Below are 20,789 nucleotides of genomic sequence, written 5' to 3'. Positions count from 1 at the left end.
TCACCCCCGACCCGGACCGCAAGGCCCGGGACCTGCGAGCTCCCGGGCGGGGCGGGGCGGGGCCCGGGAGGCGAGGGGCGGGGCCCGGGAGGCGAGGGGCGGGGCCCCGGGCACGCCGGCCGCGCGGGGCGGGGCCGGGACCTGGGAGGGGCGGGGCCCCGGGCACGTCGGCCGCGCGGGGCGGGGCCGTGGCGCGACGTGACGCGCGGTGGCCGCGGCGGTGCGGGCTGGAGGCTCCGGCCGGCGGGCGGGGCGGCCCAAGGGAGCAGGGCCCGCCGCCCCGGGCAGGCCGGCACCCCGCGCGCGCGGCCGCCGCGGCCCCATGCTGCTGCCCCTGGCCTGCCTGCACGGCCGAGTGGCGCAGTGCCTCACCGCGCTCCTGGTGCTCGCAGAGCCGCCCCCGAGGCCCCGGCGCGGCGCGAGGGCGCACGGCGCGCCGCCCCCGCGCGCGGAGGCCGCCCTTCCCGCGAAGATGGCTGCGGAGCTCTACGCGCCCGCCAGCGCCGCGGCCGCGGCCGCCGCCACCGCCACGGACATCGCCAACAGCAACGCCGCCGCCGCCGCCGCAGGCAGGAAGGGCCGGCCCAGCGCCCCGCTGCCCGCGCCGCCGCCGCCCGCGCCCGCGCCGCCGCCGCCCGACAACAACAACCCGGAGAGCCCCAACTGGCAGTCCTTCCACCCGACCCTGCGCGAGAGGTGAGCCCGGGCCCGCCCGCCCCGCCCCGCCCGCGCGGCCCGAGCCCGAGTGTCCTGTGCCTCTGCCCTTTGCAGGAACGCGCTGATGTTCAACAACGAGCTCATGGCCGACGTGCATTTCGTCGTGGGGCCCCCGGGCGCGGCCCGCAGGGTGCCTGCCCACAAGGTTGGTAGAGGCTCGGCTCTGGGCGCTCCCAAAGGCGACGGGCCGCCTCCGGAGGACGGACGGACCTCTTCTGGGTGTGGCACCCGCTGGGGGCAGGGAGGGCCCAGGGCTCAGGGCCGCACTTTGTCTCTCTCGTCCACAGTATGTCTTGGCTGTGGGCAGCTCTGTCTTCTATGCCATGTTTTATGGGGACCTGGCAGAAGTCAAGTCAGAAATCCACATCCCTGATGTGGAACCTGCAGCTTTTCTGATCTTGTTGAAGTAAGTCTACCTCATGAGGGTGGGAGGATGGGGCGGTTCCTTGCTGTCTGGTTCTTCCAGCCAGCCGCCTGGAGCTTCCTGAGAGTCAACAAGGATGGACGGGCTTCTCTGCCCGGCCCTTGGTGCCCGGAGTGCCCCATGCTGCCCATGACTCAGTCCCCATCCTGCCTAGGTACATGTACAGTGACGAGATTGACCTGGAAGCCGACACGGTGCTGGCTACCCTCTACGCTGCCAAGAAGTATATTGTCCCCGCCTTAGCAAAAGCCTGTGTCAACTTTCTGGAGACGAGTCTGGAAGCCAAAAATGCCTGTGTCCTGCTGTCACAGAGCCGACTGTTTGAGGAGCCCGAGCTGACCCAGCGCTGCTGGGAGGTCATCGATGCGCAGGCTGAGATGGCCCTGAGGTCCGAAGGCTTCTGTGAGATTGACTGGCAGACGCTGGAGATCATTGTCACGCGGGAGGCCCTCAACACCAAGGAGGCTGTAGTTTTCGAGGCGGTCCTGAGCTGGGCAGAGGCCGAGTGCAAGAGGCAGGGCCTGCCCGTCACCCCTCGCAACAAGAGGCACGTGCTGGGGCCAGCCCTCTACCTGGTCCGGATTCCGACCATGACCCTGGAGGAGTTTGCCAATGGCGCCGCCCAGTCAGACATCCTGACGCTGGAGGAGACCCACAACATTTTCCTGTGGTACACAGCGGCCAACAAGCCCCTGCTCGAGTTCCCCCTGACCAAGAGGAAGGGCCTTGCGCCCCAGCGGTGCCACCGTTTTCAGTCCTCCGCCTACCGCAGCAACCAGTGGCGCTACCGCGGACGCTGCGACAGCATCCAGTTTGCCGCAGACAGGAGGGTCTTTGTTGCTGGGCTGGGCTTGTATGGCTCTAGCTCTGGGAAAGCCGAGTACAGCGTGAAGATCGAACTCAAGCGGCTGGGGGTGGTCCTGGCGCAGAACTTGACCAAGTTTGTCTCTGACGGCTCCAGCAACACCTTCTCAGTCTGGTTTGAACACCCCGTGCAGGTGGAGCAGGACACCTTCTACACAGCCAGCGCTGTCCTGGATGGAAGCGAGCTCAGCTACTTTGGGCAGGAGGGCATGACGGAGGTGCAGTGCGGCAAGGTGACCTTCCAGTTCCAGTGCTCCTCAGACAGCACCAACGGGACCGGGGTCCAGGGCGGGCAGATCCCCGAGCTCATCTTCTACGCCTGAGGCGCCTGGGGGCTGGCCTCGCTGTGAGGGGTGGGCCCTGTCTCTGCAAGCCAGCCCAGGACGGGGAGTGCAGGGAGGCGGGGGGTGCTCTGCTCTGGCCAGGCTGCACTCGCCGCCTGTCTCCTGTGTGCGGTCAGCCAGGGCCTGGGGTGTGACGCGGACGCTCCCCTCCCCAGCCAGAGCCTTGATCCCTGAGCCGTGGCTGCTGGGCTGGCCTCACAGGCACCTCCCGTACAGTGGGGTGTGCATCTCAGGTGGAGGGCGGGTTTGGGGGTGCAAGGCAGGCCCCAGGTGCCCCCCAGTGTCGCCTCCCACCTGCTTTGAGGGCTCTGCCCTCTCTCCCGTCCTCTTGGATTCTATTCTAAGTGGTTCTAAGCTTAAGACCTTATCTTCAAATTCAAAATGGGAAAAGTCACTTCAAGTAGTTCACCTATTTAAGTGGATTTTCATAATAAAGTTTTAACAAAACAAGAGCCACACACATGTGAATGACTGTGAGTCTCATGGGCCTGACAGCACGAACTGGTCAGCAGGCAGTCCCGTGGACCCACCTGCCCGGGGTGTGCCCTCTGCCGGCAGCCAGGCCTCCACCCAGGAAGGTTTGCTTTCTGGACTGCAGCCAGACTGCCCTGGAGAAAGGCATCAGGTCGTGTCTACCTTCCAAACTGTCACTCGCTGCTCAAAGTCATCCTGTCAGGCTCCAATGTGGGGGTGTGGGGGGGTTCTCTGCAGGACTTGGGACTCCAGCCCCCAAGGACAGACCTGCCACCTCAGGCTCCCGGGCAGCCTGCACGGGCCCACTGTGGGCTCAGGCAGGCCCCTCAGGCCACTTGCCTCTGTGGTCCCATGCCACAAACTCCAGGCCGGCTGCTCTGTCCCTGGAAAACCTCAGCTTGACCCCAGAGGGATGCGCCGTATCCCTTGGCACAAGGATACAGCCCCATCAGAGGAGAATGCCCTGACCCAGTGCATCTCTGCTGCCACTGCCCTCGCCCCCCAGCTCCAGGGAGCCATCCTGTGTGGGGAGCCAGGATTACAGCCCCTGCCCAACCCCCCCGGCTCCACATGCTGCCTCCTTAGTACAAGAAAACATGCTTCTAGACGCCTGTGGGCAACAGAGCAGTCCCTCCAGCTGACAGTAAAAGTGGTCCCCGGTGAAGTTCCTGTAGAGGCCCACCCTGACAGAAGGGCTAGCTTCATCTGCGGAGCCTTGCATCCCCGAGGCCCTTGTTACCAGGGTCCCGCTTGCACCTGCTGGGGGCTGACCATGGCATTCTGCTTTCACGGGAGGTGGCTTCCAGGCTCCCGTGGCCCCCTGCAGGTCCTCGTCCCGTGTGCCGCCCTCCCGCCCCACGGGCCCCACGGTACCTATGGCCGGCGCGTTGATGCAGAGCTCTCTCGCCAGGAGGAGGAACGTCTTGCCCAGCACGTAAACGTTCACCTGTGAAGAAACACAACTCAGAGCGGCCCTTGGCAGCGGGAGAGTGCGCTCCTCCGCCAGCACTCAGGGCCCTCGGCAGCGGGAGAGTGCGCTCCTCCGCCAGCACTCAGGGCCCTCGGCAGCGGGAGAGTGTGCTCCTCCATCAGCAGAGGGGCTCTGCTGCCCCCACAGCAGCCTGGGGTGACCCCACCCCTCGTCCAGGTGGCTCTTTAAGACTCACTGTCTCAGCGGCGGCTGACTTTGCTGAGAAGAAAAGCTGCCTGCAGGACAGCTGGCTCAGCAGAACCCTCCAGAGCCCAAGGCACCCCTCCACTGGCTCCCCGGGCTGTCCTTGTTGCGTCCCCGCGGGCCAGGGCAGGCACGGCAGTGGGTCTGCAGACCTGAGTGCCCTGCCTGCTCGCCCCTCGAGGGCCAAACCCTGCCAAGGCCCATGCCAGGCTTCACCACCCCAGCTTAAGGGAACAAAGCCCCCCATCTCCAGCTGTCCAACCCACAGGACAGGCCTCAAGGAGTGCTGACTCTGACCCTCCGCTCTGACTCCCTAGAGGGAACCCTCCCTGATCAAGCCTGGCCTGTAGGCCCCTTGGCAAGCCCCCAGGAGGACGCCAGGCACGGTGCCAAGGTGGCCGAGTTGAGGGCCCGACAGGCCTCCCATCACAGGGCCCGCGGACGGCACACAGGGGCACCTGGAATCGGGCCCTGAGCCCCCTTAGGAGAGGCAATGGGGGTCCCTGTGGGCACTGGTCGGGGCCAGACCGCCCTGCTCACCCCACAGGCAGCTACTCTCTGCCCTCATCTGACCCCACCCGAAGGGCTGTGGCTCCCAGAGGGGCCTCCTGAGGGCACCCCGCCCGGGCCAGCCTCCAGCGTGTCAGTGCGTCCCTCTGCCGGGTCCCTGCCCTGCTGACCGCCGCCTCCCCTCAGGCTGGGACAGGGCTGACCGGCCTGCGTCCATCCCTGCACTCCCCGCAGGACGTCTCTGACACTGCCCTCCCATCACAGCCCTGCACCCAGTCCCGCGATTCAGGTAGATAAAGCCTGAGTGCTGTAGGAAAGGGTGCCCTGAACAACTTCAAGTGGAGGATGAAATTTTTAAAAGGATATGTGTGTAAAACGTGTGGTTACTGTCAAGAGATGCTCACTGCCATTAGTATTCTTTAGAAATCATGACACGGACACTTTGAGGGTTACTTCTGAGTCTGCAGCTGGCTGTGGGTGGCCCCGGGTCCGCCTCACTATGGGGTGGGGGGAGGGACAGAGAGACCTCCTCCCAGGGTCCTCAGGGCACAGCAGCTGCCCCGGCTCCTGCCAGTGGCCTCAGCTCTGAGCTCAGCCCCGCGGCGCTCACCTGGGCGCGTGTGGGGGTTGAGGATGGACGAGTCCTGAGCCTCCCCGCGCACCCGCTGAGCGGTTGGCCCTGGGCAGTGGGAGCCCTCCGGGCAGGACCTCCCTCACCGCGTGCGCACGACACCCACGGTCAAGTGCAGACTTGTGTCCCGAGCCTGTCCCAGCCTCTCACCCTGGAGGGGCCGGGCTCATGATTGCCAGGTCGCCTCCCACCGTCCTAGTGCCCGAGGCCCGCCCTCCCCCTGAGCTGTGCGAACTGTGTGGGTGCAGCCTGCATGCACCGGGCCCCACTGGCCCTGACCCAGCCCCAGGGGAGAGGAGCTCTGCTCTGTTATCTCTCCACCTCAGCCCTGACTGTGTCTCCCTCCCCACGGTGTGAAGCAGGAAGCACCGGAACACCTCCCTCTACCTTCCAAGTGGTGCCCAAGCACTTCCGGAGTGCTGTCCTGAGGAATGGCCAGGAAGGAAACCCGGCCACATGGACTTGCCCTGACCAAACACAGTACGTGGAGAACTGGATTTTCATGATCCCAGGAATTCTTTCCAGGGTGACCCCAGGTTTCAGGAGGGCTGCTGCGAGATGCCGTTTATACAGGCAGTCTCTGAGGTCAGTGCATGTCTGTCTGCCCGCCCTGGGCCAGTTTCCCTTGGGAGCGGGAATCCCTGGGCCCTTTGCATGCATCCTCACACTGGTCATATGTGCTTTCTCTGACATAGTTAGGGAAAGTTAGTTTCCTTCCAAGTCCTCAGAGGCTAGACCACCACGGAGCCCAAGCTCACCCAGCGCCATGACCAGGGCACGTGCAGACCACAGTGGCCCCAACAGGGAGGGGGCCCCTCCCACGAGCCTCCCGTCCATACCGGTGTCCCTCCTGGTGGCCTTGCCATTACCATCAGTCATTCGGAAATGAACCCAGAAAGCAAGTTTCTCTAAATAGACTGCAAGTATTAACATAAGCTGTTACACTGTTTACGTGTAAGCATATGAGTCCATTTTGTTCTTTGAAGAACCTCCCTCGCCTTGGACAAAGGTCACCTGGGTCTCTCCTGTGGTTCTACAACCAGCCCCTGGGGCGACACCACCACCCTGTGTCCACTGTCTCCCTACCCATTCCGTTTGCCAGTCTCCAAACGCAGACCTAGGCCCTCCACGTCTTTCGCCTGCGGCCGGGAGGGGCCTGAGCAGGGGCGGGGCCTGCCTGGGCGGGGGCGGGGTCTGCAGGGGCGGGGCCTGAGCGGGGGCGGGGTGGGGACGGGGTGGGGGCGGGGGAGGGTGCGTCTACCTGGAGCAGGTCGCTGAGGTCGAGGAGCATGTCTGCGCGGGAGTCAAGGAGCAACCAGCAGGCCCACAGGTGCCGGCCACCGGACGGTCTCCGGGAGGCGGACCCTGGCTGTAGATCTAAGCTCCGCACGGGATCGCGATCCAGAGTGAGGCGGCCACGTCGCAGGGAGCAGTGAGTCTCCACCGGGACGGGAGCTACAACGTGGCCCCTGGAGCACAGCCGCCTGCGCGGGCCAGCCCGGCATCTTCACGGGCCCTGCCCGGCCTGCCCCACGAGCACAGGCACACTCGCGACTGTGCCCCGCGAGCACCCACTGAGCACCTGCCGGGCACCAGGCAGGGGGCAGGCAGACACACACACACACACACACACACACACACAGGACCTCAGGGTGGCTGACACACACACACACATACACGGGACCCCAGGGTGGCTGACACACACACACACACACACACACACACAGGACGCCAGGGTGGCTGACACACACACACACACACACACACAGGACGCCAGGGTGGCTGACACACACACACACACACACACACACGGGACCCCAGGGTGGCTCACACACACACACACACACAGGACCCCAGGGTGGCTCACACACACACAGACACACACACACACGACCCCAGGGTGGCTGGCAGGCAATGCCACAGTCCTGGTCCGCAGGGGATGGCTGTATGGACTCTGGCACCAGCCCTGTCCTCGCTCTCAGTACACGAGTAAGGATAATCAGAATACGCCCTCAGCGAGTCAAAACCTAGCCATCCACACACACAGAAGTATATATAAGACATGCTGCTGCTGCTGCTGCTAAGTCACTTCAGTCGTGTCCGACTCTGTGTGACCCCATAGACGGAAGCCCACCAGGCTCCCCCGTCCCTGGGATTCTCCAGGCAAGAACACTGGAGTGGGTTGCCATTTCCTTCTCCAATGTGTGAAAGTGGAAAGTGAAAAGTGAAAGTGAAGTTGCTCAGTCGTGTCCAACCCTGAGCGACCCCACGGACTGCAGCCTACCAGGCTCCTCCATCCATGGGATTTTCTAGGCAATAGTACTGGAGTGGCTTGCCATTGCCTTCTCCGATACAAGACATGAGCCCCTGAGAAAAGCAGCTTGTCGAATGAAGTGAAGTTAGTGTTATTCATGCTGAGGCTTTGAGAAGTAACTGAGAAAGGATCCGGTGACACTGAACCAGAGCCCGGAGCGGGCGTCCAGAGGGAAAGAGGGAAGGAAGCCCTGAAGACATAGCCTCATTCCAGCAGGTGGCGAGCTCTGAGCACGACCGCCAAGGTCCTTGAATAAAAGGCACCTTGTTTCTCAGTCACTGAAGACAGGCCCTTCATCAGGGAGTGCAGCGAGACAGGTAAGACTGCAGTGCAGACCAGCACCAGTGAGAACTCGGAAAACAGAACAGTTAGATAACGAGAAATGAAAGGAAGGCCGCAGTGAATACACGAGCAGGAACCGTGACTACAGAGCAGCCAGCACAGCCAAGAGGCCAGGGGCCGTCAGGCCCCAACATCACACCAAGGCAAGGACAGCAGAGGCCTGGGGCTGCCAAGGGCTGGCAGGCTGGGCGGGTGGGGAGGGGAGCGGCTATACGCCTGCACCACGGACACACAGCCTCTCTCACTGGTCACGCCCAGGAGTGTGGCCACCAAGTGTGGTGGGCGGCTGTGGGAATTGGCTAACAGAAACGACCAATGTGTGTCCACCGAACACAGAGCTCTCTGTGCAAGCAGGTAACAGGGAAGCTCTGCGTGGGGCGGAGACCGCGGCGCTCAGCACGTCATAGACCCGACGCTGCTCACAAAGTGAAGTCTATTTTTGAAATGATACAGATAAAGTGAATGCCCCAAAAATGGGCAAAAAAGGTTTGAACAGGTGTGTCACAAAGAGAAACAAAGAGCCCCCACAGGAGCTCAAAGTGGCCCCCACACTGACAGCGGGGACAGCGGCTCTGCAGGAGGGCCTTCTGGCTCTCAGGACAAGGAATGGTCGAGTCCACGTCCACGCCCAGGAGGGTGAAGTCACAGACCTTCAAGCACAAGAGCAAAGGCGGGGAGCAGCGGGACCAGCTGTCACACACACTCCAGAGATGGGCCTGGGGAGACAGCACACACCCACTTCCCGGGCAGGGGACTCCAGAACAAGCAAAGCAAACCCATGGGGTCCCGGGGAGCCTGGGCGCCTCGGGGTGGGCTGCTGCTGCTGCCCTGCTCTCTGGAGGAGAAGCTGGTCACACAGACCGGTGTGCTCATCAGAACTCATCCGAGGGCACAATTAAGGCTTGTGCATTTCATTTCATGCCAATTTTGCCTTAAAAAGAAAGAAGAACCATAAACAAAAACTGGGATCTAGTCAGTTAATCGGAGAAGGCAATGGCAAGCCACTCCAGTACTCTTGCCTAGAAAATCGCATGGACAGAGGAGCCTGGTGGGCTGCAGTCCATGGGGTCGCTACTAGTCGGACACAACTGAGCGACTTCACTTTCACTTTTCACTTTCACGCATTGGAGAAGGAAATGGCAACCCACTCCAGTGTTCTTGCCTGGAGAATCCCAGGGACGGCGGAGCCTGGTGGGCTTCCATCTATGGGGTCTCATGGAGTCGGACACGACTGAAGTGACTCAGCAGCAGCAGCAGCAGTCAGTTAATAACCTGCCTGCTGAAGGGCTTGGGGACAGCAGGCAGATGTCTGCACCTTACTTTGAAAAATGCCAAGAAGACAGGCCAAGGGACCAGCAGGTGGGAGCAGAGGAGCGCAGATGGGGTGTGTGTGTGAGGTGTGTGTGCAAGGTGTGGTCGGGGCTTCCCACTGTATCGTCAACCCTCTCAACTTACCCATGTGTTTGAGTATTCATAATAAAATGATGGGGAGTGGGATGTGTGTATTTTATAAAAGAAATTGGGATTCAGCTTTTAACCAAGTTAAAATGAAATGGCATTTGCGGTCCTTGAACAGCAGTACCATCAGCACCAAAGAGTAGCCCCCAGGGCCCCGCCCCTGCCACCGCGACGCCCCGCCCCTGCCACCGCGAGGCCCCCTGGTCAGTGAGCCCGACCCCAGGCAGCTGGCACCAGCGGGCAGTTACTCACAAGCTGGCGCTCAGCTCTGTTGAGAGCAGCAGCTCACAGCCACGCCCTGCCAAGGACAGAGGCCGCTGGACACCACACCCTGGCGTCCTGCCGCATCAGTTCTAGCGGGTGGGGACGCCTGGCCCTGCAGGAAGTCCAGAAGTCGTTCAGGAGAGTGCAGCAAGGACCAGCTGCACCCAGACACCAGCTGGCAGTGGGTGAGCGGGAAGCAGCAGTCTGCTTTGGCAACTTTACCTCCAGCCACAATGAAACAGGAGAGCGACCATGCTGTGGAAAGCAGGTCTAAAAGCCAGATAAAGCACAGGGAAGCAACCAGGAGCCGCACCCAAGGGCACCCAAGGGCATGAGCCTAGAAATCTGGAAAGGCCAGGGGCCTGCTGGTGGCTCCGGCTCCGGCTCAGGCCGCTGGATGCCCCAAGGGCAGAAGGCCAAGGCTCAGGCCGCATCCTGGAGCTCACACAGCCTCACCAGGACTTCTAAGGTAGCCAGCCTCAAGGGACCCAACTGTCAAGAAGTGGGCCCAACGCCACGCACACAGCTCCTCCCACCTGGTCAGCTCCTTCTCCGCATGGGCACGAGGGCGCACAGGCTCCACGCCACAGCCAGCAGCAGTCAGCTCCCAGGGGCGAGAGCGGGCAGAGACCCCCCCGAGGCCCCAGCAGGTCCTGCACCAAGCACCCTGAGATGCACAGTGAGGCCCAGACAGGCGGCCCTGGCTCCCTGCCTGCCAGAGCAAACGACAGCCCTTCTGGGCGAGAAATAGCCACAGCTGCCACAAGTTTTCAAATACTATATCCAGCAACTCTATAAAAACTTTTTCCCTGGTGCCTCAGACGGTAAAAGAATCCACCTGCAATGCAGGAGACCTGCATTTGATCCCTGGGTTGGGAAGGTCCCCAGGAGGAGGGAATGGCTACCCACTCCAGTATTCTTGCCTGGAGGATTCCATGGACGAAGGAGCCTGGCGGGCTAGGGCCATGGGGTCACAAAGAGTCAGACACAAGTCAGCAACTGACACACACATAAGCGTGATAACAGACAGAAACAGGTCTTCAAAACCAAAAAAAAACTCAGACGACAAAAGCAGATCCCTCAGGGGTCCCACTGTTGGAGTTACTATTAAAGACTTTCATATAACTCCAGAGATAGAAGACCTTACCAAAGAACTGGAATCTAATCAAAGAATCTAATGGAAAGTAATCACTAAAGGTAGGAAGTTAACAGACTGGTTTAACATCCAGTGACACAGAGCAACCGAAAGGATGGAAGGACTCGATATGCGACAGGGACAGCGTTCAAGGAGAGGAGTAGAGAGGGAAAAACACGAGACTGCAAAGCACACCCTGGGGTGCGAGGAAAGGGCCCCACGCGCACGTAACTGCAGTCCTCGCTCCCTGGGAGAAAGCTACGATAAGCCGAGACAGCATGCTAAAACGCAGAGACAGCTTTTGCCAGCAAGGTCTGCACAGTCAAAGCTACAGTTTTTCTAGTGGTCATGTGTGGATGTGAGAAAAAAAACTGCGCAAGCAGATCCCTAGGGTCCCCCTTTTGAGTTCTATTTAAGACTCTTTATATAACTCCAGAGATAGAAGCCTTACCAAAAAACTCCCCTCATCAAAGGGAAACTCCAGGAAAGAACACTAAAGGGGGGTTGCTGGTTTACATCCTCCAAGAACCGAAAGGTGGAAAGTTGGGAAAAGGTTGGGGAAAGTGAAGTCGCACGAGACTGCCACACCCTTAGGAAACCCACGGAAATGCAGCCCCCACCCAGGCTCGATCCAGACCATTGGGAATTTTCCCAAGGGCAAGAAAATACTTTTTGAGTGGCTTGTGGATTGGGCTTCTCCTAAAGAAGGCTGAGCACCAAAGAATTGCTGCTTTCAAACTCTGGAGCTGGAGAACTCTTGAGAGTCTCTTGGACTGAAAAGAGATCAAACCAGTCAATCCTAGAGGAAACCAGTGCTCAATACTCATTGGAAGGACTGATGCTGATGCTGAATCTCCAACACCTTGGCCACCTGATGCGAAGAGACAACTCGTTGGAAAAGACCCTGATGTTGGGAAAGATGAAGGCAGGAGGAGAAGGGGACGACAGAGGATGAGATGGCTGGATGGCATCACCGACTCGATGGAACATGGGTTTGAGCAAACTCCGGGAGATAGGGAAGGACAGGGAAGCCTGGCCTGCCGTACTCCACGAGGTCACAGAGAGTCGGACAGGACTGAGCGACTGAGCCACCACCACCTGAGTCCTAGAAAGGGAACACGGTAAGCATGGGGGAGAAACTCCGCTTAAAAAGACGCCTCCCAAGCTTCTCCCCAAACAGACAAAAGTCACAAATTCCAGGAGCCAGACAAGTACAAGAGAAACCACATCTAAGTACATCAGATTCAGACCCTGAAACAGAAACAGAAGTGGCAGTGACACAGGATGACACCCATCACACACGGACAGGAGGCTGCAAAGCCCAACCCCGCCCTTTCCTTCCCCACCGCCGGGGGCCGTGGGGGGCTGTACCGCGCACGGGCAAGGGGACCCGAGTCCGCTTCAGTAACAGACAATTACATGCTGCTTGTAACCGACTTACCTTAAACATAGCAAGGACTGAATTTTAAAATATGGGAAAAGACAGACTATGTACATCCTCAGCAAAAGTGGGTTTAGTTACACCAACTCCGGACACAGAAGAGCTTAAGGGGAAAAGTGATAAAGACAGACGTTTCCTAATGTTGAGCGTCATTCACACCAGGAAGATACAGGACCCTGAATCTGTACCCTCTAAACAGGGACCCAGCGAGATAAAAGGAGGGGTTTCAAACTCTCCCTTTAGAGCAAGGGGACAGGAAAACCAGCAAGGCTGATCTGAGCACGACTAGCCAACCTGACTGAGAGCACATTTACAGACCGCTCTGCCCGACAGGCGCACATACCCACTCCTTTGAAGTGCCAGTGGCACGGCCACCGAAACAGACGGCACGCTGAGCCGGAAGCCGGGCCTCAGACCCGGGAAGGGGCCCGTCAGGGCCTGCCATCTGGCCACACGGGGCCCGCATGACAGTGACAGCACAGACAGAGCCAGCAGACCCGCAGCTGTCTTCAGAGCAAGGGGCACACTTGTAAATGTGACGCAATGTCCACTTAAAGAGATGAAAATGGAAAGCAGAAAATATTTTGAACTGATCATGAAACACATCAAAACGGTGCGATGTCACTAAACCCTGCCTAGAGAGAAATTTAGTCTCAAATGTTTATAGTAGGAGATGCAGAAAAATGAAAACTAAGAACCTGAGGAAGCTGGAAAACAGCAAATTAAATCCAAAGAAATAATAAGATAAAAATAAAATAAAAATAATAATAAGGAAAGAAATAATAAGAAATCAATGAAATAAAAAACAAACGTACGCTACAGGTAAACAAAGCCAAAGTGTGGCTCTTCTGAGAAGACCAAGAGCGCGCTGGTGAGGCTGCAGAGACGCAGCACGTCCAGCGCCTGGAAAAGAGGCTGGCAGTGCCTCGCAAGCTAAACACGGCCCCAGTGGCGGCTTGCAGGATCCCACATGCGTGAAAAGTCGACAGGCAAACGGAGAGCAACAGGAGCAGGCTGCTGCCTGCCGAGGCCCAAGTGCTTTCTGAGGGGACGGCAGTATTCTGACACTGCCCGTGGTGACGGCTGCATACCGCCTGAGTGTGACCCAACACCACTGACTTACACAACTTACTGCGTGGATTTCATCTCAACAAAGCCGTTACCAAGAAAGACTAAGAAAACTGGCAAGCCCCTAGCAACATAGATCAAAGAAGAAAAACGGCAAAATCACAAATGTAAGACGTGACAGAGGGGCCATCACTACAAGCGCTGCAGACAGAGGGAAATGGGGTGTCAAGGGTGCCCCGACTCCTGTACTCTGGTCTCTGAAGTAACCGGACAAAGGCCTTGCAAAGAACAACCAAGCAAAGCTGGAAGGGAACTAAGATCCCAAACACCGCAAGGCATGGCCGAAAAATAAATCAGTGTAATTCACCTCAGTGCAGATTAAGGGAAAAAAATTAAGGCACAAGATGCCCATACCGAAAAATACATAGACGAGCCAGCACCCTTCACAATAAGAGCTCTCAGTAAACAGGAAAAAGGAGACACCCCAACCTGTTATCTGATAAAGGCACACAAAGGCATCGACAGGAAGCCTAGAGCAGGCATCTGCGGCAAAGTGCTGGAAACGCCTCCGGAGGCGACGCCCCCTCATGCCACCACGGGGCACCGAGGCGGGCCTCAGACAGCTGTGGGACCAGAGAAGCCCAGCAGCGGCAGACACAGCTGAGCACACCAAGAAAACAAGAGCTCCCGAAGCTCAACGCATGAGACGCACCAGAGTTCTGTATGTTCAACACGCCACGATACTCCCATACACCGGGAGCAAAAGATTCCGCTCACCGTAGCTCAGCACACAAACACCAGAGTGAAGCTAACGAACAAAGCGTAAGACCGCCTCAGGAGCGACAGAAGTAGGGAACGCCCGCGAAGCTAACGAACAAAGCGTAAGACCGCCTCAGGAATGACAGCAAGTAGGGAACGCCCGCGAAGCTAACGAACAAAGCGTAAGACCGCCTTAGGAGCGACAGAAAGTAGGGAACGCCCGCGAAGCTAACGAACAAAGCGTAAGACCGCCTCAGGAATGACAGCAAGTAGGGAACGACCGCAGAGAGTAAGGGACACTCACCGACTGGAAGACTCAGTGCTGTCAGCCAATGTCAGATTTACCCAGGTTGATTCGCAAACCCCAATCGGAACCCCAGAAGTTCTTTACTTTTTTCCCACAGAAATGCACGATCTGACTCAAAAATGTATACAGAGAAACAGCACCGAGGACGGCCAGACACCTCCGAGGCAGAAGAACAGCTGGGATTCAAGGTCTCATGCTGCAGGTTCTGAGACGGGTCATAAACCTGCCATGGAAAGTAGTCTGGTCTTGGCACCAAAAGACCCACACAAGGGATCCGTGATGGCAGCAACAGACCCCACATGAGCTGGAAATGGTGCCACCACTGTGCGGGGAGGGCTGGCCTGCAGCAGACGGCACTCTCACTGGACACCCGGGGAAAGCAGCAAACTCTGACCCTCTCGTCACAGCAGACACGGACCAAAGGTCCTCAGCTCCAGCAGGCAACGTAGAACCAAGAGCTGCCAGAAGGAAGCGGGCCCAGGACTGGGGCAAAGCTCTTCGACGGACACAAACCGTTAATCTTTAAGGAGAAGATGGATGGATGGGACATGACTGGAATGGAGAAGACGACGCCTAGGGAGCTCCCTGCAAGCTCGGCGGCCAGGACTCCACGCGCTCACTGCCGCAGCCCGGGGCCGGTCCTTGCTCGGGGGCCCGGGGTCAACGTCTGCTCAGGGGACTGAAAGACGCCACCGAGAGGCAGACAGTAGCAGGACGGGAGGTTCTTTTCCAGCCGACACCCAGCCCAGGACGTGCCTGCTGGGCCCCAGGGAGCGGCCCCACTCGGCACCATCGGATGCGGGCAGGCAGGACACACCGAGCAGCAGGTCTGAGTGCCAAGGCCCCCGGGCGGCGAGCACTGGGCTGTGCCCTCCTCTCAGCTCAACGTGCAGCTCCGCATGCCGAGCGCCTCCTGACAAACGCTCCCCAGCCACTGAGGCCCTGTCTCGGCACCCTCTCTCTGTGTGACGCTGTGATGACAGACACATACCACTGTGTGTCTGCCGAATACACAGGACGTGAGCCCTGGCGGAGACCACGTGGTCTGGGAGGCAGTGAGGTGTCGCGACGGGCTCACCCTGGTGAGGAGCGGCCGCCTTGGTGGGGCCGCCCTCACCGGGGAGGCTGCGCGCGCCGGAGGGTCTTTGGCAAGTCTACACTCTCTCCTCTCGGTTTTGCTGCTGCCCTAAAAATCAAGTTATTTAAAATCTTTAAAATTCTTTGGTTCTCCTTGGGGAGGCAAGTGGTTGAGGGGCGGGGGGCGGGCAGAGGGAAGCAGGCAATGGTGGGCTGGAGACTTCACGGGACTGTCCTCTGAGACAGAGGATCCCAGGGAGCCCGGGGAGGGGCTGAGGCTCAGCGTGGAAGCACCCCACCCCAGGTCTACAGATTGGAAGACCCCTGAGCAAGACCCGGGGTCGGAAGCCTGGTGGAGAAGGTCTAAAGGCCGAGGTGGGCGCACGCGACACAGCATGGGGGACGGGGCCAGCAGTCTCGGGACCGAGGGTACTGGGCTCGCCTGCTCACACACAGGCCTGCTGGCCGCTCAGCTGCAGCCCAGTGAACACCAAGGACTACACACCTCCCGTGGATACGCATCACAAAAGCCGGGCTGGCGTCTGACACACAGCTTCGGGAGTTGGTGGCCGGGCTGCCTGGGCTCGGGGCGGGGTGTCTGCTGACAGCCTGGGTGGGAGAGCGAGTGGGAGTGGCTCAGTCACATCTGACTCCTTGCGACCCCATGGACTACACCATAACACAACATTCTCCAGGCCAGAACACTGGAGTGGGTGGCCTATCGCTTTCTCCAGGGGATCGTCCTGACCCAGGAGTCAAACTGGGGTCTCCTGCATTGCACGTGGATTCTTTACCAGCTAAGCTACCAGGGAAGCCCTTAGAGCCTGGAAGTTTCTGCCAAACATGCCTACCCAAGGACAGACAGTCTAGAAAGCAGGTCAGAGAGAGGGAGTTGGGGGAGCGTGGAGGGCAGTCTGGGGCGAGGAGAGGAGAGGGAAGCTCCAGGGGCTTGGAATTCGCCTGGAAGGCAAGGTGGCCGCACCAGGCAGGGCAGAGCAAGCCGGCGGCAGGGCTGGGGGACCGCAGGGGTGGGGAGCCGAGGCCTGTCCAGGGTGCCAGGACACCGGCTGGAGGATGGGGCCCGGAGTGCCAGCCACCGGGGAAGCTCAGGGGGCCAGCCACACCTGTGCCCTCCGGCTGCCCCCAAAGTGGCCCTCCCGAGGGGACCGAGGGCAGGCAGAGGGGCTGAAGTGCTGCCCCCACACACTGCAGTCCACTGTGCTGAGGTGAACAGGCTTCAAGGCCAAGGGTAGGGCCAAAAATGCACATGTGCAAGGTTCTTGGTCTATTTACAGAGTTGCCACCCATCACCATGATCTAAGACATTTTCATCACCTCACAAAGAGCCCCTCCCCAACCTTGGTCAGCACCCGCCTCCCTGGCAGCCACGCTCAGCTCTCAGCCTCTGGTTGGCCTGTCTGCACAGTGTGGGCTCCAGTGCGGCCCCTCCGCCGGGCAGCGCTCCCAGGTGCCCGGGCCTCTGGCCCATCCTCTGTGGGCCCGCCAGGCTCCGCCCCCGCCGGGAAGGAGGGGGGGGTGCACCCAGGAGGCTGGTCGGCTGGTGACCTCGGCCAGCTCCGCTGCACCACCTGTGGGCCTCCGGGTGCCGAGCTTCATCCTTTCCAGCAACAAGGGTTCTTTCACGCTGCAGTGATAAACCCCCAAGATTCAAAGACATTTTAACGAGAGGCTCTGATACTGAGGGTCGCCCCCCCTCCACACACAGTCTCCAGGACCCCTCAAACAGTCCCGGCACAGGGCCGGGGCCGCAGTCGGGCCACCTGCCAGCAGGGAAGGCCTGCGGTGACCACACGGAAGGAAACAGCGTGCGAGCAGGGGCAGAGAGGCTACCGCTCTACACATGACGCGGGGGAGCCGCGCCCCAGGAAGGACCCGGGGACACAGCGCTGCCCCAGCTCCCACCAGGAAAGCAGAGGCAGAGGCCTGGCTGGGAGATAAACTCTCCCAGAGCAAAAGGGAAGTAAGTGGACAATGGGCAAGAAGAGACCATTAGACAGGTCAGCGGGGCAGCAGATGAGCAGAGAGGACACAGCGGGGGGCCTGCGGGACTCCGGAGACCCAGGCAGCTGGAAGGGCCGCCGGGCACCACACGCGGGCCTCTGAGCCTGGAGACACAGGGGGTGCCACAGCCCGAGCACACGCAGCTGTCCACACACACCACTGAGAACCAGGGCCTGCAGCCAGGGCGCACCCCTGCTCCACAGGATGCAGGAAAACCACCAGCACCCCTGCCCAAATCCCGGGGAGACCAATGTGCCCGGAATCCTGCCAGGCTGTCCCCAGAGTGCAGAAGAGAGACCGCGGGCGGTCAGATGCTCACGGCACCCGCTCTCAGAAGCCGTGGAGGACACAGGGCCAGCAGTAAGATCTGCGCGGGAGAGGCAAGGAGCCCAGCAGGACGGGAAAGGAGACACGAGACACGGGGGGGCGCACGGGCACAGAGCCCCAGAGGACGTCCTCATGGAGACATGATGGGCAGGCCCGCACCCACGACGAGCCCGCCGTCCAGGCGCCGGGAGGCCGCACACCGTCCCCTCCGAGAAGCCACAGGGCTGGGAGCAGGTGAGCCCAGTAGGCCTGCACAACCGCCCGCCGGGCCCCGGGACCGGCCTGGCCACAGCCTGCCCAGCACAGGGGGATGCTGCAGAGCCCTCGGGGTGGTGGCCGACAACGCCCAGCGGCCCCGCCCCTCAGCCTGTGCGCCTCACCTCCCTCCAGACGGTTACTCCCAGGCGCCCCAGCAAACACAGGCACTCAGGACAGGGGAGTCCGAGAGCACGGGGGCCCGCAGGCGCCGGGCGGCGAAGGATACGCGGGGTGCCCTCCGTGCGGCACACCAGGTAGAGGCAGGCCGCGACCACGTGCGCCGTCCGCCGGCCCCGGGTCAGGTGCTTGCTCACGGCCATCTTGAAGAAGTTGAACGCGGTGTCCAGGCAGTGCTGGTTCAGCTGCAGCTGGTTCCCCAGGTGGTGGATCTGACGCCTCCCTAGGACACAACACGACACGTTACCACGGGTCCCAAGAGGCCAGCTGGCCACTCGTGAACACTGTCAGCGTCGCGTGACTGCCTCGGCAACTTAAGATGGAGAGGCAAGGTTGACCCGTTTCCTCTCACGCCTTGTAAAATGTTCAGTTTTCACAGGGGTTCCAGTAAAATCATATGTGTGGACACAGGGTGCGAGTTTCCTCCAGCGTCACGTGCCCCGAGGCGCCCTCCTCCCGGGTGGAGTGGGTCAGGTCAGCCCGGGGGCAGAGCCCTTCCCAAGGCACGGCACTCAGTGAGTCTGGGAAGGGTTCCGGGTAAGCCGGCTGCCTGGCGCTGAACACTAAACATGGGCCCCAAGTCCATATGCTCCACCGCAAAGGTCCCTTCCGTGCCTGAGCACCCAGGTCCTGCCTCCCGCGCCCATCCAGCCTTCCCCACAGGCCCCACGCCAGCCTCTGTCCAGGCTGGTGTGTACAGGCTGGCTGGGACAAGTCTGCACGCACACCTCCACCCGGAGCATGGCCATCCCGGGAGCCACGGGAGCAGGCCGCAGGGGCACCGAGGGGGAGGCAGACATGCCCCGTGCAACCGGCCGAGCCTCACAGGAGCCAGGGGCTGGGGTGCCCGCAGCCCGCCCAGCGTCCTCCCACCCCCGGGCCCACTCTCCTCTGGCAAAGACCACTCTACACTGGACCAGGGGCCTGCACTTCCCCACAAAGAGCTAAGAGCCAATTCCACTGCCCCTGTGCCAAGGACCATGGGCTCAGACTGATTCCTGGCCGAAGGGGGGCGCCCAGGGAGCAAGCGCCCAGGGGAACAGGCATGCGGGCTGGCACCTAGCAGTCGGCATGTCCCGTAAGTGCCCTGGCCCCTGTGGCCCTGCCCCCTCAACCTCCAACAGAGCCTTCCCGGAGCCACGCAGCTCCAAGGCCTCTGGTCAGGCTGAACTGAGGCAGGATCATGGTCACAGCCAACATCCTGACCATCTGCAGAGAGAGCAGGGTGGGTCGCTGCTCCCCATCATAGCGCGTGCGCCCAGGAGGTCAGGTGGATAAGCATGGTCTGCCCCGCAGCCCAGCCAACCTCGGGGCAGACAGAGCGGTTGACGAGAGACTGCTCAGGCCGGAGGCTCGCTCCACACCAACTCCTCAGTGCGCGCGGGGGCTCCGGTAACACAGGGAGAAGAAGGTCCTTTCCAGAGGGTGCTCACTGAACCCGGGACCCAGCTCAGCCCCACACAGCACAGGCCAGAGTCCCCCAGCAGTTGGGTGGGGGCTTGCAGTTACCGCAGCAAGTTATCTCATCACATCATTTCTCTGTAGTCCACACACTGTAAAACTTACCCACTTACACCGTCCCATGGAGTGGCTAGTATATTCACAAGAGTCGTGTGACCATTACCACTTTGGTACATTCCATCATCCAAAAAAGAAGCCCTGTAGCCAGGAGAAGTTACTCCCAGCCCCCCAGGTGAGTTTCTAATTCACACACATTGGGCAAGCACAATCGGCACACTGAACAAATCACATGACAGAGGCGTGTGCGCGATCTTTAAAAGCACAAAGGCATTAGTAAATGCAAACTTATGCAAATCAAACTCCCAATTAACCAACCACAGCTACTCTCCTAAGAATAATTAATGAATGCAGAACGCCAACTCACTAGCACACAGGTGTCTTCAGATTTTTGACATTTTGTGAAACTAAGGCCTCTCCCTTCAAGACAGCACCAGACCAGCATCCTCCCAGGACCGTGGACACAGCAGAGAGCACAGGATGAACACAGCACGGGGACCGGCTCGCGCCCTGGGAGCACACGGTGGGTGGGCCTAACCCAGCAGCTTAAGAAGCGAAACTGTGACGCTACAGGGCTTGGCCCCGAGGCCTCCTCTCGCCCGGAGGACCTTCACAGTGCCAGCCGGGCCTGTTCAGCACCCAAATCAGGGTGCACAGCATGTCACAGCCGTCCCCATGTGGCACACACGAGAAACCACGCCCGTGATCAGATCCAGGGGCACCAAGAAGCCAATGGGTGCCCTGGGTGGGCTACAGGTGTAAAAAGGTCAGCTTAAGACCCACATTCGTAAAAACATGAACCAACAACTGAGAATCCCCCAACCTGTGTACAAAACGCCCACGTGGAGAGAGGAAGGAGCACCAGGCTCCACAGGCAGGCTGACAGGAGAAGAGTGTCCCAAGCTCCACTATGATCTCAGAGTATTGGGAAGACGTCAACAGACAGCAAAGTACCAACACGCTGCAATCAAAAAGACACAGTCCCTGAAAAGTTGAAGCTGTGATCACTGAGCATTTGGTAAAAACTCAGAAATAACCAAACCACAGAATGGGCACCACAGGTGAAGATTTAAAAAGAGAGCTAGGAGCTGCAGAAAGGGCTTCCCCCAGAGAAGAAGGGCGGCTTCCAGGGGGCAGACCCCAGAGGGAGGCATGCAGCTGGCCAGACAGGCAGACGTCCAGGC

At 60.1% G+C, this 20,789-nt stretch overlaps 2 protein-coding genes across 4 annotated transcripts in view; one reads left to right on the top strand and one right to left on the bottom strand.

Moving 5' to 3' along the window:
* BRF1 (BRF1 general transcription factor IIIB subunit) overlaps positions 1-20,789 on the bottom strand; it is a 58,199-nt gene that overhangs the window by 18,144 nt on the left and 19,266 nt on the right. For 2 of the 3 annotated variants that reach the window (XM_055418678.2, XM_088829806.1), the window contains exons 3-5: positions 18,137-18,310; positions 6,400-6,431; positions 3,697-3,769 (exon numbers count right to left, since the gene is read on the bottom strand). In XM_055418678.2, the coding sequence (XP_055274653.1) occupies positions 3,697-3,769; positions 6,400-6,431; positions 18,137-18,310 (279 nt within the window). Of the gene's footprint in view, positions 1-3,696; positions 3,770-6,399; positions 6,432-10,175; positions 10,184-13,087; positions 13,107-18,136; positions 18,311-20,789 lie in introns of all 3 variants that reach the window. The other variant, XM_088829809.1, reaches the window with a different exon arrangement.
* BTBD6 (BTB domain containing 6) lies at positions 188-2,801 on the top strand. The gene is made up of 4 exons (XM_055418679.2): positions 188-696; positions 772-862; positions 1,005-1,123; positions 1,296-2,801. Exons 1-4 carry the CDS (start codon positions 323-325, stop codon positions 2,326-2,328), a joined length of 1,617 nt encoding a protein of 538 aa, XP_055274654.1. The 5' UTR covers positions 188-322; the 3' UTR covers positions 2,329-2,801.

The sequence above is a fragment of the Moschus berezovskii genome, chromosome 21, assembly GCF_049115385.1.
Source record: "Moschus berezovskii isolate FMDL1 chromosome 21, NW_MosBer_1.0, whole genome shotgun sequence".
In the NCBI taxonomy this organism is placed as follows: Eukaryota; Metazoa; Chordata; class Mammalia; order Artiodactyla; family Moschidae; genus Moschus; species Moschus berezovskii.
Note: the sequence above shows the minus strand (reverse complement) of the source record. Positions and strands in the feature narration are given on the sequence as shown.

Coding starts and splice junctions, on each gene's coding strand:
- BTBD6 (XM_055418679.2), top strand. CDS start 323: ATGCTGCTGCCCCTGGCCTGCCTGCACGGCCGAGTGGCGCAGTGCCTC. Junction 697..771: donor CACCCGACCCTGCGCGAGAG/GTGAGCCCGGGC, acceptor TGCCCTTTGCAG/GAACGCGCTGATGTTCAACA. Junction 1,124..1,295: donor GCTTTTCTGATCTTGTTGAA/GTAAGTCTACCT, acceptor CATCCTGCCTAG/GTACATGTACAGTGACGAGA.